At 44.0% G+C, this 18,440-nt stretch overlaps 1 protein-coding gene and 1 long non-coding RNA gene across 4 annotated transcripts in view; one reads left to right on the top strand and one right to left on the bottom strand.

Moving 5' to 3' along the window:
* Nucleotides 1-16,611, bottom strand: part of C13H1orf94 (chromosome 13 C1orf94 homolog) — a 50,053-nt gene extending 33,442 nt beyond the window's left edge. Inside the window, exons 1-2 of one of the 3 annotated variants that reach the window (XM_016188219.2) lie at nucleotides 16,429-16,611; nucleotides 15,488-15,654 (exon numbers count right to left, since the gene is read on the bottom strand). In XM_016188219.2, coding sequence (XP_016043705.2) covers nucleotides 15,488-15,609 — 122 coding nt within the window. In that variant the 5' untranslated portion in view covers nucleotides 15,610-15,654; nucleotides 16,429-16,611. Of the gene's footprint in view, nucleotides 1-10,579; nucleotides 11,300-15,487; nucleotides 15,655-16,428 lie in introns of those variants that run through there. The other 2 variants (XM_060205838.1, XM_007523236.3) reach the window with 2 other exon arrangements.
* LOC132542817 (uncharacterized) lies at nucleotides 11,236-16,158 on the top strand. Its single transcript, XR_009553784.1, has 3 exons — nucleotides 11,236-11,323; nucleotides 12,955-13,037; nucleotides 15,985-16,158. It is a non-coding gene; the product is annotated as an uncharacterized LOC132542817 (long non-coding RNA).
* Nucleotides 16,612-18,440: the final 1,829 nt, after the last annotated feature.

Here is an 18,440-nt window from a genome sequence, read left to right as displayed (position 1 = left end):
CCCTAAAACTCACCAGATGCAACTGTGAGTCTCCATTGCTGCTGCCCTCAGAATCTGGAGGGGGGGGAGGCCCTGTGCTGACACCAGGGGACAGAGAACTAATGAGGAAATTCAGGAGAAGATCTATACCTCTGTGGCCTAGTGATGGGGCTGTGAGAGTCTCTTTGCATAACCACTGGATTATCTCTGCCCCACCCTACTTTATCTCTTGGTCAGGAGTTAGTGATTAAGCTAAGAAGCCTACTTATAGTTTAAAAGCCCTCAGGCTCCCATAGCCTACGGGGAAGAAAAAGAACAAAAGAGACTTTTAAACCACTGTGCTCCAACTCAGGGATTAAAATAATATTGAAACAACTGTCAATTTCCACAACTGTGAACCCTGTAATTACCTTACTTAGACACAAGTCAATCCAGGAAATAGTGATCAGTAATTTGAAAAGTACTGAGAGATGGATCTCATAATATACTATATAAAATGGTTAAACAAACAAGAAGAAACATTGGAGAAATGAACCAAGAAACGAGTCCATCTAAAAGCCCCCCCAAAGGTTGAAGCACAAAATAATGAGGTCAACATCCAAACACTAGTTAAGGAAAAAATCACAGGAGTGAGTAAAGAGTTTGAAAGAATTGTCATCAGAAATGCAGAAACAACAACTGAGACTCTGGAAGAAAACACTAATTATCTCAAAGTTATTAGAGAGCTGAAAGTTGAAATAGCTGAGCTAAGAACACAACTAGCTGAACAAGCTAAAACAGTATCAGAACAGGGTAACAAAATAGATGAACTCCAGAAAACAGTAGAGGGGAGAGAAAATAGAATCAGTGAGCCTGAAGACAGAAATAGCAAGATCAAGGATGAATTAGAGACAACTAAAATGAAGTAAGAGAACTCAAAAAGAGATTAAGAGGTACTGAAAACAACAACGGAGACATATGGGATGCCTTCAAAAGAAATAATATATGCATTATTGGCTTACCAGAGGAAGAAAGAGAGGGAGGGGAAGAAAGCATTCTTCAGGACATAATAGCTGAGAACTTCTCTCTAGTCTAGACAACATCAAAGACATAAAGGTTCAATAAGCCCAGAGGGTACCAAACAGAATTAACCCAGTGTTAAAGACACCAAGACACATCATATTTAGGATGGAAAGGAATAAGGATAAATAAATGATCCATGTTTATTCAATCTAAAAGAGCCTGTTGGAGGATAATATATTCCAAGGGGGGAAGTTGCAAAGTTCTTGGGCAACAGTCAGTCTGCAGACATATGATGAGTACAGGACACATTTTCAAGTCTATCTACTACCAGAGGAGCCAGCCTATTGAGCTAAATCAAGACTGTAGGGCTATGGAAACAGTGAGCTAAGTAGAAAGTTATACTATTGAGACACTGATTTTTGGAGTTATTTGTGATATATCAAAAACTAAGGAAGGACGAAAGAAAGAAGTAATAATTTCAGTTTTTTTTAAATGAAGAAGCCAGGGGTAAGTCAAAGTAGACAATTTTCCTATGGTTTCAGAATTAAGATGGGCAAAGTGGGTAAAAAGAGACTTTCTTGCTCAGATGCCATGCTCTTAACCAGTAGGCTGACGGACTCCCTAGTCTTTCACCCTCTCTGCAAGTGAGAATCATGGTAATGAAGGTGATGGCACAAGGTTACCCTACCACAAAGGACAGAGCTGGGGTTTAAGTATAGTTCTTCTAATTGCAAAGTCCCTGCACTTTCTTACTTTCTTCTGTTTGGGGAAGTGTACGATAGTGACTGGAAGTCAAGGCTTAGAGTAACATGGGCCTGGGATGCAATTCTTCTCCAGTACTTACTCTTCTGGAGTGAACTTTTAATTTCCTGAACTTCAGTCTTTCTAAATTGGAAATAAATATGTTGCCTTAGCTGTGGTGAGGACAGCTGTCAAGTATGTCCTGGTCATCCCAGTAAAGATCCTACCTCAAATCTCAGTCCCTTTCCTATCATTCCCCCAGACTGTTCCTTGAGAGAAATGTTACTTGTCCATGAATACCAGAGCCTGACACTTCCCTTGATAGAACCAGGGGCTAGTCAGAAACTAAGAGGGTGAGGTCACAGAAGGTAGAACTTGAAGGGCAGGTTGAAGGTCCACCCCAGAGACTTACTATAGAAGTGAGTTAGGGAGGGAGTGACACCATAAGGCCCCAGCCAATGGAAAGCCTTCATTACAGGGGTAGAAGTTCCGGCATCCACCCTGGTACCAGCCCCCAGTGAGCACCCAACCCTCACTTCCACCAAAGTTGGTAGACATTTCTGGGTATTCCTGCCTGAACCGGGAGCAAGGACTCATCTTCTATCTTCCTGAATACTTATCACAAAACTGAGGATGGCTCTTACACAACACATAAGGAAAGGATGAAGTGACCTTAGGCAGAGCAGGCTTATGTCTTTCTCCATCTTTCCTCTCCTGCAAAACAAGGAGTCAGTGAACTGCCCTGGATCTTCCATGCTGTACACATACCGCAGCCACACATACACCAATCCATGTACATATACAGATCATATTCATGTACATACTACACACCCATGCACAAATAAGCCATGTTCTATAAACCACACCCATCTACACAAACCATGCTCATGCACACATGGCACCCAGTCATGCACAGTACAGCCATGCACATGGGTACACACACATGTAGTACAACCATGAACACACATCCATGCATGCACAGACGCAACAACACAGTCATGGTGATACACATTAGAATTGTGTGCACACACGCATATATCCAAGTACATATACTACATTCATTCATGTACACACTACACACCACCACCACCACCTGTGTCTTGAAAAGCCCAGCAGTGATTAATGGAAGAAAAAAAGAAGGTGGATTCTACTTCTTTCAACCTGGAAGGTTCTAGGCTGATTTTCTCAGTTTAGAGGAGGGGTGTGTGGGGGGAGCTAAAAGAACTTGCAAATTCAGTTGCCACCCAGTGTCAGTGTATGCTTTTCCCAAAGGTACCTGGAAACTCACTGAGTTCTGTCTGCTGGGACCCTGTTAGTGTGTGTGCGTGGGGGTGGTACAGAGAGAATTTAGGAAGCAGTGGCCTCCTTGCCCTTTCTCCCCCTCCACTCTTTGGGCTGCTGTGAGGATTAAGTGAGAAGATGAATTTGAAAGCACTTGGTAAACTGTAGCGAGCGCTATGCAAATGTTAACAGCTTGGACTGAGGGACCCTGTAGTGCGGGTGTGGTGTGGGAGAGCTCTGCTTGGCCAAACCCTCACCATTGCCCAAGGCTGAACTGGTTCAGGTAAAATGTTGTAAAGTCACTGAAACCTGGGTCTCATCATCAGCACAGTAGGAGTGGTGACATCACCAGGGTTAAAGGAGGGAGCTGTTGTAAAATTCCCCAGCCGCAGGTCCTGTTTTCAAAAAAGACACTCACATACAGCACTGCCCCTGCACACACTGAGAACTCAGGAAAGGCTGATATCGATTTCCCTGCTTTTCTCTGAAACACTTCCTCCCCAAAGTGTAACCATTTAAACCAAAGGATCCCTCATCTTTGGCCCCAAAGTGCCAGAATTTTCTGTACGTGTGCACAGGAGTCAAATGCACATTCCTGGACCCAGCTGGCAAAAAAAAAAAAAAAAAAATTGGCAGCCCAGGTACCTGTATTCTGAGCAAGAATCCCTTTTCTCTCTCTCTCTCTCTCCCTCTCCCTCTTCCTCTCCCCCCCCCTCTCTCACACACACATACACACACACACACACACACACACACACACACACACACACACGTACACACACCCTCCTCCAGTGCCACCACACGTGGCATCTAAAGCAAATACTCATTTTGGAGACATCCAGACTGGTGCGAATTTACCTTTAGATACTTTGCAGCTCCTCCCTGTCTGTCTCTCAGGGTAAGAGGGACAACCTTAGAAGGCACACAGGTGCATGGAAGTGAGAATGCTCCCACCGGACTCCACTCCAATATTCTCCCCTTCCTCACTTCAATCCCCCTGCCTGGGGAAGGAGTTGAAAAAGCTTGCAAGGACTGGGGGGAATGAAAGATTCAGTGAGCTGAGGAATGAGACAGGAAGTACTGGGGAATAAATACAGCAATAAAGGAGCTTTGGTTGGCAACTACAGAGTGATTCTTATTGTTCAAATTATCTTTAAAACTTTTCATTTGAATCTGTTTAATAAGAGGAGGCTTACCCCAAGGAAGAGGTATTTTTTTAATGTGACTTGGGAGCTGAATTGGAAAGAAGATTGCAACAAAGATATTAAAAAGGGGATTAAACCAAATCACTGGTGGCCCATCTCTGCAGGCTCCCACAACCTGCAACATAGCTACTGAAACCATAAAATTAAATTAAAAAGGGGGACACAGGACATGGGACACGTTAATCATGATTCAACTTCCCATCTCCGGCCTGTGGCTCCCAGTGCTAAGCATACAACAAAGGGATATTCTGAATGGCTCCTAGTGTCAGGCAAAGAACCCAGTCCCTAAAGTCCCATTAGGCTCTCCTTCCTCTTCTTCCTCTTCCTCTTTTTTCTTCTACTCCTCCTCCTTCTTCTTCCTGAGAGATGGCACTGGGCAAGTTGCCTGGCCTCTTTGAGCCTTGACTTCCTCATCTACAAAGTGGGAGTAGTATCAGCCTTCTTATTGGGAAGACTTGTTAACGAACTGAGATAAATCAAAAAAGTAAAGGACAGAGTCTAGCATATAATAGGTACTCAGGACAGTGTTAGTTCCACAGCTGTAGGCAAAGGATGAATGGGAGTCTTGCAATGTAATTCATATTCTGTCCCTATGTCCTTCAATGCTTCCTCTGATGATCATGACCTATTGCTTGGGTCCTAGCCACCTCTGGGCCTCACCTTCCTTGCATTGACAGCTTTATAGTTCATACATCATTCATTTCCTGATTCATTTATGTGTGTTGCAGAGCCAGTGAGTGCCAGGAACTCAACTGGGCACTGGGGAGACAAAGATGAGTAAGATGCAGCTCTTGCCCTTAAGGAGCCACAGTCAAGTGTGGGGAGGGATTGTCACCCCAAGAAAGGAGGTCTCGAAACTTTACATCAGGCTCAACCTGACGCTGTTGACTGGCTACGGAAGAAGGGCAAACATTAGAAGAAGAAGTGAACATTATTTGCCAGATGACCACCTCATGAAAACCTCATGCCTGACTGTGCCAACAGATCCAACTGGGACACTGTGTACTCCCCTCTGGCCAACAGCCAATGAGAGAGCTGGTTCTAAACTGACTTTTTCTATTTCAACACCCTCTTATAAAGAAGGGCCCGATCATATGGTCCTCAGTGCTAGGGAAATTCTTGTCTATCCTATTGATACCACTGCTTTCTCTTATTAGATAATATGAGTTTGGAAACCAGCTGCTACCTTCCCACTTTTTGTCCAAGGTGCCAAGAATCTCAAAACAAAATGCTGTTCTTGACTTCATGGTCTCCCTGTACTCTACTTGACTAGTTAAACTCTGTTATTTTACTATGACAATAGTAATAATGTGATGATTATGTTGATGATGATAAACATCATCAGAGTGGGGGTAGAGTTCAGGTCATGGAACATGATGGTGGAGGAGGACCTTAGTGGGGGCTTAGTGTGTTATGTGGAAAACTGAGAAATGTTACATGCATACCAACTACTGTATTTTGCTGTTGAATGCAAACTATTAATCCCCCAATAAATAAGAAAAATACTAGTGGATACCATCAATTTGCACCCCCTTCCTAGGAAGTTCCCCTAAGTTTCCATACCATGGAGAATAAAACCTGAACTCCCTAACATGATATCTCAGGCCTTCTAAATTATGTTTTCTAAAAGACAGGGTGATATCACCTTGTCCCATGTGCACCCATGTGTCCCATGTAATGTTATTTTGTCCCATTGCACCCCAAGTCTGCTGTCCCTTACTCATGTCATTCCCACCTCAAGGTGCACCTGACTGATTCCTTCTTGGTCTCCAGGGGTCACATCAAATGATCACCACTTCTCAAAGAGTCTTTCCCTGACTAACCCTTCTAAAGGAACTCTCCTTTGTATCTGGATTGGTTTTATTTCTCTGCAAGCTCCCATAAGTACTTGAACTTATTTAGCTTATTTTCCTATATTTATTATTGCTTTCCTCCAATTAGACTACCAGCTCCTTTCACATTCATAAATTATCATAGTTGTGTGTATGTGTGTAATTTCCTTATTTAGCTTGTCTTTCTCTTTCGTATTTGAGCATAACTCTAAAATGACAGGGTTTTTATCTCATTCACAGTTTTTCTGTGTCCCACTAGCTCTCAGCACAGTGCCAGACACATAGTAGATGCTTACTAAATATTTATGGAATTAGTTAAAAATGTGACCATATAGTAAAGTCAGTTTGGGGAGAAAAGCAAATGTAGCTTAACAATAATGTAAGAATAACAATAATGTAGAATAAAGACAGAGAGGGTCCAGTTAGTATGGACTGGGTCACACATGGATGACTGGACTGTAACTTCTGCCATAGGGATCTACAGTATTGAAGGAGACAGTCCAAGTTGTCATGTGAAGATAAACACAGATAACTAGAGGCATTCTGCTTGTAGAAACAAGAAATCCAAAGAAGAAATTTATTGCCATCATTTAATATCTAAAGATATATTGAAAAAAAAGAGGGGTAGATTTGGTTTGGAGTGCTAAGGGCAAAGTCCAGATCGATGGATATTAGAAACAGGCTTCAGTACAAGTATACTTTTTTTTTTTTTAACAGTAAAGATTCTTCACAAAGGGAGGGGCTTGGGAAGTGGTTAGCTCCCTATCTAAGAAAGAATCGAAATGGGCAGCTATATACACATTGGCAAGGATATTGAACAAAAGATGCTTTTTACATTGAGATATCTGGGTTTATATCACATAGAGGGACAGAATTCAGAAAATGTTTCTGGCTAGCAAGAGTCCTAGAACTTACTTATCTGCTCAGTCGGTAGCAGAAAACATCACCAATACCAGGTCTAATAACTGAACAATGGAAAGATTAGCAGAGAGGTATTTTGTGGGTCTATAGCCATTTCAGGAACATGCTGGATTTGAAATCTGTTATCTATCTGTGATCAATCAGAACATGGGACTGCCACATATTCTATTCTGCTTCTAGGGGAAGATAACCAACGTTATCCTGGAGCAGCTAAAATCACCCTGATTTTGTTTTCTGAAACACCACCACTTCCGAACTGTAGGCCCTCAGATACAGAAATCAGCCCCTCAGATCTGCTACCTCATGTCTGGCATTGGTGGTATAGTGGTGAGCATAGCTGCCTTCCAAATCTGTTACCACATATGTAAACAGGGAAAAGAGGAAGAGAAAGAAGAGGAGCACAAATTTGATAATTTGTGAAACTCTGTGATAGACACATAGTCATTCACCCTACTTTGTATTTTATGCTTTAAAATCTGCATAATAAAAAGACAGGAGTTTAAAAGAGCACCTACCTTATGTAATCATTGTAGGGCTTAAAGAAATCATCATCATCCCTATTACAAGGAATTTTTTACAAGTCCTAGTCATTATCAGGAATGTTTAACTATCCACCCCCCCCCAACTTAATAATCCCCGCAACCCTAATCATCTGCATTTGGCTGATGAGGAAACTGAAACACATACATTAAACAAATGTGCAGCTGGCACAGGGCTGAAATCTGATGTGAAACCAGAGTTATCTAACTACCATCACAGCTGCCTTTATTTCAAGAATAGCTCATTGTGTTCTACTTGGTTGATATCTATGCGATTATGATATCATTTATTCATCTAAGTCAGTGGTTTCTAAGTTCTTCTCTCAGTAACAGATACCTTTTCTCCCCCTTCCCACATGAAGTCTTTACTAAGATCTCCAGCATGTAAAAGTGATAAAAATGGAGCATTTCTGGCTGAAGTGGGGGTAGAGGTCCAGCAGCCAGTCCACCTGATTCCAGGCCTATGAATTCGGTGTGAAAACGCCAGACTGAAGTCACCACCACTGACAACAGCAAAGACAACACAAACCCAAACCTTGAGAGTGACACTTAAGGACAGCCTCATTTGTATAATGCATCTTTCAGTTTCCTGTCTCCCAACACATTTGATCTACATTATCAACTCCAAGGTGGACAAGGCAGGGCAGATCATCCTCAATTTGCAGATGAGAAAATCAAGGCCAAATGGAGTTAAGCAACTGGCCAAAGGTGTGCCAGTTCACTTTTCAGCCAAGTGCAGACTGGAAGTAGAGTCTGTCTCCATTAACTCCATGTGACCTGGCAGAGAGGGTTCCATCTACTGGAAATTGCCACTGACCCTTGGTCCATCAAATGGACAATCAGCTCCTTGGTCATTGAGAGATGAGCACAGACTCTGTGCACACACACACACACACACACACACACACACCCCACCAAGACCCAGTCCCAGAGCAGATGGTGATGGGCAGGAGAGAGGGGCTCAGTGCCGCTTCGGATAGTCTATCCCCATCTCAGACATGTCCAGCTACACAGAGGGCATTAGAGGAGGTAGTAACAGCCCCAGTGCCTTCATCTTTACCTGCAGCAAGAACAGAAGCCCCCAGTGGAGTAGCAGGTAGCATAAATCTAAGCAGCTGTTACAATTTACCTATTTTCTTCTTAGCTCTTGTGCAAAAATTCCTGAAACCAGACACAGCTGATAATTGCCTGAATGATTCCCTCCCACCCCACCCCTCAGTCTATCACTCCAGAACATTTCTGAACTGAGCTGGAGTATGTGCTGGAACAGGCAACACTCAATTATCACTTCATCTTTAATTAGCACTTAATTATTAACACTTAATCCATCTGTAAAATGGGGACACCAGTACCTGCCTCATAGGGATGCTGGGAGGATTAATTAATATTTGCAGCCCACTTTGAAGATGGGAGGCACTGAACAAGTGCTAAACAGTGGCATTAATAGTCATAGCAGATTTACTTGCTTTTCCTAATGAGCTCCCTTTTTCCTCTGTTCTTATGAATATCCATCTCTAACAATATCTGCCCAACTTTGCTCCAGTGGTGAAGCATGGAGCTCTGTGTTTCACAGACACAGGATTTCCCATCCAAGAAAAGGGCTATTTACAGCCATCTTGCCGCACTTTAATTTTCTATTATGTCCTCTGAATATGTCAATGCCTTCCCAGTAAATATTTTGATGTGTGCTCTTGCAGCAGCTTCTGTGGAGGCTGAATGGGACAGCTGCTCCCTGTATTGGGAAATTCCAGATGTGGTTTAAAACCACCAGGCTCATCTATGCCAATGCCTAGAGTTGGGTTGTGTGGTAGGAAAGGGAAAACTCTTCCAGTTGCCTCTAGGGGAAGTCATGGACATCTAACCTTCATCTTTGACTTTTTTTTTTTTTAAGGTCTTCAGCTCTATATCTAGGCTGCCTACACTGCTAGGATAAGAAATGATTCCTTGGCTATTTCTCAATACTGACACCATTTCCCCAGACAACATCTTTAGCACCCCTGCATGTTAGCTGTTGGGCTCAGGCAAAAATTAGTAAAGTCATGTGTCTCTTGGAATATACCTAAAATAAAGTCAGTAAAATATACCTAAAGTAAAGTCATGTGTCTCTTGGAATATACCTAAAATACTTTCTAGCTTTTTCCACAATGGAGACCCCAAATCTCATCTGCTATATTCTTATCTTTAGGTTCCTGATCACTAAACAATTTTTTCTGCTTTAAATCTTGGTGCTTTTTCAGCCACCAAGTTGCAGATGCTACCATGATGCCAACCTGATTTCCCTGGGCAGATGTACTCTGGAACCTCACCTCTCCAGAGCCCTGCCCCACTAGAGAAAGATAGAAAGAGGCTGGGAGTATGAATGGACCTGCCAGTATCTATGTCCAGTGGAGAAACAATTACAGAAGTCAGACTTTCTACCTTCTGAACCCCATAATGATCCTGGGTCCACGCTCCCAGAGACAAAGAATAGGAAATATCAATGAAGGAGATGGGATATGGAACTCTGGAGGTAGGAATTATGTGGAATTGTACCCTTATTATCCTATAGTGTTGTCAATCATTATTAAATCAACAACAACAATAATAAAAAGAAATGTCTCCTAGGACTGGAAAAATAGCTCACTAGGATAGTGTGCTGCTTTGCCACATATGCCACTCAGGTTTGAGCCTGGCCTCCACAACATTGAAGGAAGCCTGGGCACTGTGGTCTCTTGGTGTCTTCTCTCTCTCTCTCTCTCTCTCTCTCTCTCTTCCTCTCCCCCCCCCTTTCTGTTCATCTATTAAAAGAAAAAAAAGAGGATGGAAGATATGACAAAACAAGACATGTCTCCTTACTGGGCTGGTAAAGAGTAGAAATACAGTCCTAGTCTGGTCCTTCACCTGATAATTTCAGGACCCCAGTCAACTCTCTATGAAGACAGGACAGAGAGTAGTGTAATGGGGCTTAGAGAGGTGGAGGGAAAGTATGCAGAGTTTAGGGTTCAACCACACTAAACAATGAGAGCAATTACATTCCTCCAAAAGTTCAGATCCCATCTCAACCTCCTCCCTGGGTACACAGCAAGTAGCGGTCACTCACTCTTCTGGGAAGCTAAGCTTGTTGTCTCTTGGTGTTCCGAGCTGCTCCTTGGACGTCCTGGGCTGCAAGGCCTCAGGTAGGCCTTGGACTCTCTTCCAGATTTCATGGCAAGTCTTGTCTAGACTGTCTTGGGGTGTGTCCTGGTGGATCCATATGTATCTGGGGAACGGGCCCAGGGCCGAGGGCCTCTTGGCCACCAGGGCTGATGATGAAGGGAGCCCATTCCCGCTGGCCATCCTCCTCCTCTCTTCCCGAAAGCTCTTTTGTCCACCCAGGGTTCGAAAACAGGGGGACCATCCACCGCCACCCCTCATTCACCAGAAAGGGAGAGGAGGACAGGACAGAAGCAGGTGGGGGTTGGGTCTGGCTGATGCTTGAGCGAGTTGTGGAGTTGCCTGTGAGTGACAGGTGGAGGACTAGGAGAGCTTTCTTTTGGGGGAGGGGGAGTTTGTTTCGATTGGCTTTAATTTGCTCTTTCCTGACTTTCGCCGCCCTCCTCCCCCTCCCGGAGAAGAAAATATTTAAAAGTCAACAAAAACCAGTAGCTTAGTAACCGTGGAACCCCCCTGAGCTCAGGAACCAGGAGCCTGAGTGGGCAGAATGACATCTGGGAACAACGAGGAGGAGGAGAGGGCTGGCTCTCCCCGCAGCCCTGGGTCCCCCACACCTGCAAACGAGCCGGTGACACCCAGGGGCGCCAGCGGCTCAGCCCATTCTCCCCGGACAACCCCAGAGGACCACTGGGTCAGCGCCGGGCACTGTGCCGGGCAGGGTGGAGGCAGGAGGCCCGCATGAGGGTCTCACTCGGCCTTCCCAGGGACCCCGCGCACCCCGATGGCCAACGGCCCGCGGCCCCAGCCGCTGAGTCCTCTGTGCTGTGCGGGCGGCGCCCCTCCCGCCGGCTCTCTGGCGCCGCCCTGCTGTCGGCGGCTGGTACTCTGCTGCTCTGGAGCCGCCCAGCGGAGCGCCGCCAGCAAACACCTGCCACGCCCCTGCGCCAGCTGCGCCGCGCTGCGGGGACCACCCCGAAGGGTCCGCAAGCCTCTCAGCAAGGCTGTCCGGGGGGAGGGTCGGCTTGACCCGCACGTTGGGGCCCGCTTGCTTTCCAGAGACTCCCACACCCTTCCCGTCCGGCTCTGGGCTGTGGGTTTCAAACGCAACGGCTCAGTGCGCGGGGCGCCCTGGGTTCGGTTCCCAGAGCCCTCGGGTGGATGGGGGTGGGGTGCGCCCGGCTGGAGCCGGCAGGTGGCGGGAGCGCTTGTTGGGTGGGGTCAGAAGTGCAGGCCGCCACGCCCTCACCGGTCACTCGGCACACACCTCAGCGCCTGTGATGGCCTGATGTTGACCCCAAATGCTTTTCTTTGTACTGGGCGCCTGCGTTGTCAGCCGTTGTCAGTCAGTCCTATGAAGTTAGCACTATTATTTATGCTCGTAGTACAAAAGGGGAAACCAACTCTCGAAGGAAGGAAGGAAGGAAGGAAGGAAGGAAGGAAGGAAGGAAGGAAGGAAGGGAGGGGAGAAAGGGAGAGAGAGCAAAGAGGAAAGGAGAGAGTAAAGTGAGGGTTGGAGAGGAAGAAAGGAGTGTGTCCAAGACCCACTAGGAAGTAGGGAGCAGGCACTCATGGACAGGCATCCTATATCTGATCTGGGAACCCCTGGAAGGGGTGGGTTGGAGTGGGGATGAAGGTCAGAGATGCAGAGCAGAGCTGAGTTAGCTGTTTGCAGTTATTTTTGGTGTTTACATTTTTCATTAGTAATTTAATAATGGCCTGCAAGATTTTAAGACTCCACATTGCACCTACCACCAAAGTTCTATGGATACCCCGCCACTTCCTTTCTGCAACTTCCTACCCCACAGTACCCACCACAGTTCTCCCAAGGTCTTGGAAACAGGTTGTCATTATTATTATTTATTAATTATTATTGCAAGTTCATGAGTTTCTCTATATTCCATGTATGGGTGAAACCACTAGTAGTTGTCTTTTAAAAATATTTAATCTAAAAATTTGTTATCCAAATGATCGAGATACATAGGATCTCTGAGAGATACATAGGATAGAGATACATAGGCTCTCTATACATACATAGAGATACATAGGATAGAGATACATAGGCTCTCTATACATACATAGAGATACCTAGGATAGAGATACATAGGATCTCTAGAGCACTGCTGACTTCTGGCTTACTGTGGTGCTGGGGACTGAACCTAGGATCTCAGAGTCTCAGGCATGAAAGTCTTTTGTATAGCCATTATGGTATCTCCCCATCCTAGGTAGTTGTCTTTTATTTCTTTACTTCACTAAGCACAGTTATCTCCAGTTCCACTCATTATATCCCAAAAGACTCAAACTTACCTTTTTTTAAAATTGCAGAATAGTATTCCATATGTTCCACGACTTACTGGTCACCTGTCAGTGGGGATCTAGACTACAAAGCTTGATTAAAATGGAAACAGGTACATAACCCTTCCTCCTCCTCCTCTCCCACTCCCTCTGTTCCAAACTTTCTGGTCAAATGTTTGTTCCTCCAGTGTTTCCCAGAAAAGGAAGACCAAGAAGCAGGAAGGAAGAATCCCAATTGAGATGGCAATCTATAGATAAGGGGCTGACAACACTTTCTGGCTCTAACACTTATCCCCAAAACACTGATTGAGGGTTTCCTCAGTACCAGGTCAAGTTGCTGAGCACTGAGGAAGCTATGGTCCCTGTTTTCACAGAGTCTGTTTTCTAGTAGAGAAAGAGAACTATAGGCAAGTAAATAAGCAATAGTCACAGATGAAATAAAGGCTCTAATGGAACTAAGCACCATGACAATGGGTGAGGGGAGGAGTGGCACAGAGATGGGTATCCAGGTAGGATCTCTGTAATATTTGAGAAGGAATCCTTCTCTGTAAAATGATAATAAATTGCTATGAAAATCACATTTTAGGTGCATAGTAAGTACAGGATAAATATGTGTGGGGTGAGTTAATGGTATGCTGTATGTAAATTGCCTGACATACAGAAGGTATCTGATACGCAAACATGCTCTTTACAGAGGGGTTGAGTTCCTGGAAATGTTGACTCTAAATTTTGAAATCTGGGCTTCACTCCCCTTTGATTTTCATTATGAAATTGAAGATGTGTTCCTTTGGGGAAAATTCCAAGGATCTAGACTGAATAAAATTATAGTTAAGAATGTAGAAAACCTTTTAAGATAGTATATTTAAAGGAAAAGTGATCATTTCTGATGAAATATTAATAGTTCTGAAAATATCACTCAGTGTTTGTGCTGCCTGATATTTGGTTGGCTAACACCAATGCTTAGAGCAGAACGCCAACTATCCTGCACTGTCCAGGCCACAGGAGTCTGGAAAGTTAGCCAGCTCACTCACTCATTCTGTTTTCTGTCCCCTTCAGCAAGAGACCAGACAATGGACTAAATTGGAGAGGACTGCCCTCCCTCTTTCATCCCCCTCCCCGCCCCCCACAAAGGAATAGGGAACAAAGGCAGGGGCATATTTTTCAGCACACAGCACCTTTCAGATTTCTAGAATTTTCTGTTAACACTTAAATTACATACCTAGAAATTGTACTAAACTACCTTCAGTATGGCAGCCACTTGCCACATGTGAATATTTTAATTTTATTTTAATGTAAATTATACTAAAATGTCAACTCCCTAATTACATCAGCCACATTCCAAGTGCTCAGTAGCACTAAGTTAACACATGGAAAGTCCCTAGAATAATACCTGGCACATAAAAGACATAAAAATGTCATGCGCTAGTTGCCTTGTTGATTGCATTGAAATGTATGCTACTAGAACTTCTAGATAACAGCTTTTTACCATGTATACAGAAAGAGGGCTTTAGCTACACTTGAGAAATTGAGGGAGGAACTCGATCAATTTATCTGCTAGGCCTTTCTAGGCTTTACTTTGGAGCAACTACTATGGGCTACAGTTGTTCATGACTCAGGACTAGGAAATAAGTAAGACCTCTCTGTCCTATACATAGTCACAGGTTAGGGAAGTAGGTAGAGTATTCCAACAGTGCCGGATATAGGGCAGGTAGATAAAACAGGTTATTCCAGCCTGTGATCAATATTCCTCTCTCTCTTTCTCCCTCTCCCTCTCCCTCTCCCTCCCCTTCTCCCTCTCCCTCCCCTTCTCCCTCTCCCTCTCCTTCTCCCTCTCCCTCTCTCTCTCTCTCCCCCCCCCACACACACACTGTTTAAGATAATGAAAATGGAATAGTGAGATAGGCCCAGCCCCCAACTTTTATAGAATTTTTTCCCACTGTGATTATCAATTATCATTGGGACTTGGTGTCTGCAAGATGAATCCACTGCTCCTGGTGGCCATTTTTTATATTTATTTTAATTTTGATAGAGATACAGTGAAATAGGGAGAAGGAGGGAGACACCTGCAACCTGCCCCACTACTTGTGAAGCTTCTCCCCTGCAGGTAGGGATGGGGGCTTAAAACCCAAGTCCTTGCACATGGTAACTTGTGCACTTTGCCAGTTGCACCACTGTCTAACCCCTGGCCCCTAAATTTGAAGTGAAGCATTCATTGGTCACACACACACACACACAAATCAATTCTATGAATTCTTTTCACTTTGAACAAGTCCTTGAATTGCCCCTATTATCCCCATTACCCTGGGCAGGCTATTTAATCTCCTTATCCCCCTACCCCGTTTTCTGATCTGTGAAACAGGTATAATACAATGTTAACTTCATAAATTTGTTTTATGACAGTCAGTGTTTGTGCAGTGTTGAGAGTAGTTATATCGGCACAGCCAGTGAGAGTTAGTAGCTATCATTATTTAGGATTCTGGGCTTCTTGCTTTTCTATTTGGAACCAGGGAAACCTCAGAAGCAAGCAATTCTTTTTACCTATTCTTCAGCCAAAGCCACTTACCTGGCTTCTATCACTGATAAACATGACATGGTTGGAGGATTCAGAAAGGTGGAAGTAGCCTGCACTTTTAAAAGATAATCATAGCCCAGGAACTGGGTGGCAGTGCACCAGGTAGGGCACATACTTCACCAGGTGCATGGAGTCAGGTTCAGGCCCCCAGTCTTCACCTGCAGAGAAGAAGCTTCACAAGTAGGGAGCAGTGCTACAGGTGTCTCGCTTTCTCCCTGTCTGTCTCCTCCTTCCATCTCAGTTTTTGTCTGTCTCTATCCAATAAATGAGTAATATACTAAATAATTTAAAATGTATTAATAAAAAGATAATCATAGCCCCTAAGCCAGCATGTATCCATAGGCTCTACCCCTCATCTAGTATATTTTAAATACATTCCCACCTCCCATCATAACTAAAGCTCTGTGGCTATCAGAAAAATGTAAAGATTGTTTTGATCATTTTGCTTTTGAAAAATTCTGACCTTGGGCAATTTATTTAATTTTCAGCTGGCTATGATTTCTCACCAATCTTGGTGCCTACCTGGGAAAGCTTGCACAATGGGAAAGCTCCAACCTGCAAACTGTGATCAAGTGGAAATGAAAATTTTGTGACTACTAAATTCAACAGTTAATGAACTTGGTAAGATGTTACCTTTGACATTTAATTTTTATGGATTTTGATGTTGTAGTTCTTTCTCTTCTTTGTATTTTGGAACTGACCAAAAATATTTTCAAGTCTCAAGCGCTTTTTTGTAAACTTCTAAAAACCAGGGAGATGTTCCACCACACCCCCTTACCATGCTCAAGGTGCTTTTATACTCCAGAATGCCCAGATTTGGGTCCTGGCATAGGGAGACCCCTGGCAACTTTCTCCAGAGACCAACTATTAGAACTGCAGAAAGGGGAGGTCATAACCATGTATCTTGGCAATGAGCCTTTTATGGGTCTCACCCTAGAAACTGAACCCAGCTCCAGAGCAGGCAGCCATTTCCAGGCCATTCAAAAAAGACACCAGAGTATTCTGGAAGCAGAGCTGTGATCCTGTGGCTTCTCTCTTCTGGTAACACCACCAGCAATCCCTGTCATTTCCCAGGGGGGATTTCATCCCTTATTATTGCTTCCATTCCTAGTCCATCGATGGAGAGGTGATTAAGAGCTTGGACTGTGTAGCTGACACACTTGAATTTGAATTCTTGCTCCGCTACGTGTTAACATGGGGCTTTGCACTCGATTACTTCTCTGGCATTTCAGCATCTACAAACCGGTATACACAATAGACAGTTCAGGGAGAAGACTCAAAAAACAAGAATGTACATAAAGTTCTCAGCACAATGTCTGGCTCATGGTGGGCCCTCAATGAAAGTTGCCTATTACTTTTATTATAATGGCATTCATCTAAAAATGGCAGCCTTCATTTACAATTAGGGAAGAGGAAAATCCTAGCTGGTAAAAGAAAAATCTGTGACTTGGCAATGAAGGCTCAATAGGGTAGTGACAAAGAGTCTAGGTGGCATGTCTCCTGCTTTGATCTTTCTTCCAAATCCCTGCCAAAATAAGATACCCCAAGAATTCCTGGAGAGGCTCTATATGGGATCCCTCTTAACTAGAAGCATGGTGCTTTGTCCTTTCTTCCATTGCTTCCATGCCAGGATGTTGGCCACAACTGTGCATCTCTTTAAGATTTAAACTAGCTTATTGCTGAGATGATTTGAGGCAGCTTTCCGTTGAAAAAAAAAAAAAGGACATTATAGCTCTGGAGAATAAAGCAAGAACCAACTTCATCTAAAGAAAGCAGAAAACGTTGTTACTTTCAGGCACCTGAATTGGTCAGAGCACATGGAGGTAATAAGGCAATAAAACTGGGTATCCCTATTTGTCAGCTAAAGCAAAAATGGAAACACGTTGGATGGCAGAGTTTTTATTTTTTGACAGCAGAAAATACACATCTTCATCTGCAGAGACAAAATGTTTCCTGGAAATAACCCCAAGCATGAATTTATCATGAGCCCTTGTATAAAGGACACTGAGTGACAGAGTGGGCAATATATTCAACTCTGTTTTCATAAAGACAGAAATGCCATTAAGTTGGTCAGTTTCTCACATCAGGGTTCTCTGAAGACAGAGAGCACAGCATTAAATCATAACTCAGAGAGGCATTTCTTTAAGGAACTCAGCTAATGAAGTGCAGGAAAGATACCTTTGGGTCCATTCCACATACATTACTCAAGCGCCTATCCACTCCTTTCATACCTCCATCCACTCATCCATCCATTCCTCTTTTTATCCATCCAGCAAAGATCTAACAAGTTATAACAAATGCTCATTGTGGGTTCGAGCTCCCACTCCCCAGCTGCAGGGAGGAAGCTTCATGAGTGGTGAAGCAGATCTGCAGATCCTCATCTCTCCTTCTCTGTCTCTCCCTCTCCTCTCAATGTCTCTTTGTCCTAACAAATAAAATAGAAAACAAAAAACAACAACAAAAGAAAAACATGGCGTGGTCCGGGAGGTGGCGCAATGGATAAAACGTTGGACTCTCAAGCATGAGGTCCTGAATTCAATCCCCGGCAGCACATGTACCAGAGTGATGTTTGGTTCTTTCTCTCTCTCCTATCCCTCTCATTAATAAATAAAAATATTTTAAAAAGAGAGAAAAAATGGCTATCGAGAGAGCAATGGATTTGTAGCGTAGGCACTGAGCCTCAGCGATAACCCTGGAGGCAAAAAAATTACATTTAAAAACGAAGCTCATCATGCACTGGGCACTCTGAATACTGGTGATGGAGTTGAACCTCAACTGACTTTTGGAGGACAAATAGGAGAATGTAGACAGAAGGAAGAGAACAGTATGCACAAGTATACACAAGGGCTCCGGGGAGCAGCATACACAAAGTCTTGAGGGGAGGAAGAGAGAAACCATGACTTCTTTTGGGTAGTGGTAGGGCCTCTGAGTGACTGGAGCATGG

This window comes from Erinaceus europaeus, chromosome 13 (assembly GCF_950295315.1).
Source record: "Erinaceus europaeus chromosome 13, mEriEur2.1, whole genome shotgun sequence".
Classification (NCBI taxonomy): domain Eukaryota; kingdom Metazoa; phylum Chordata; class Mammalia; order Eulipotyphla; family Erinaceidae; genus Erinaceus; species Erinaceus europaeus.
Note: the sequence above shows the minus strand (reverse complement) of the source record. Positions and strands in the feature narration are given on the sequence as shown.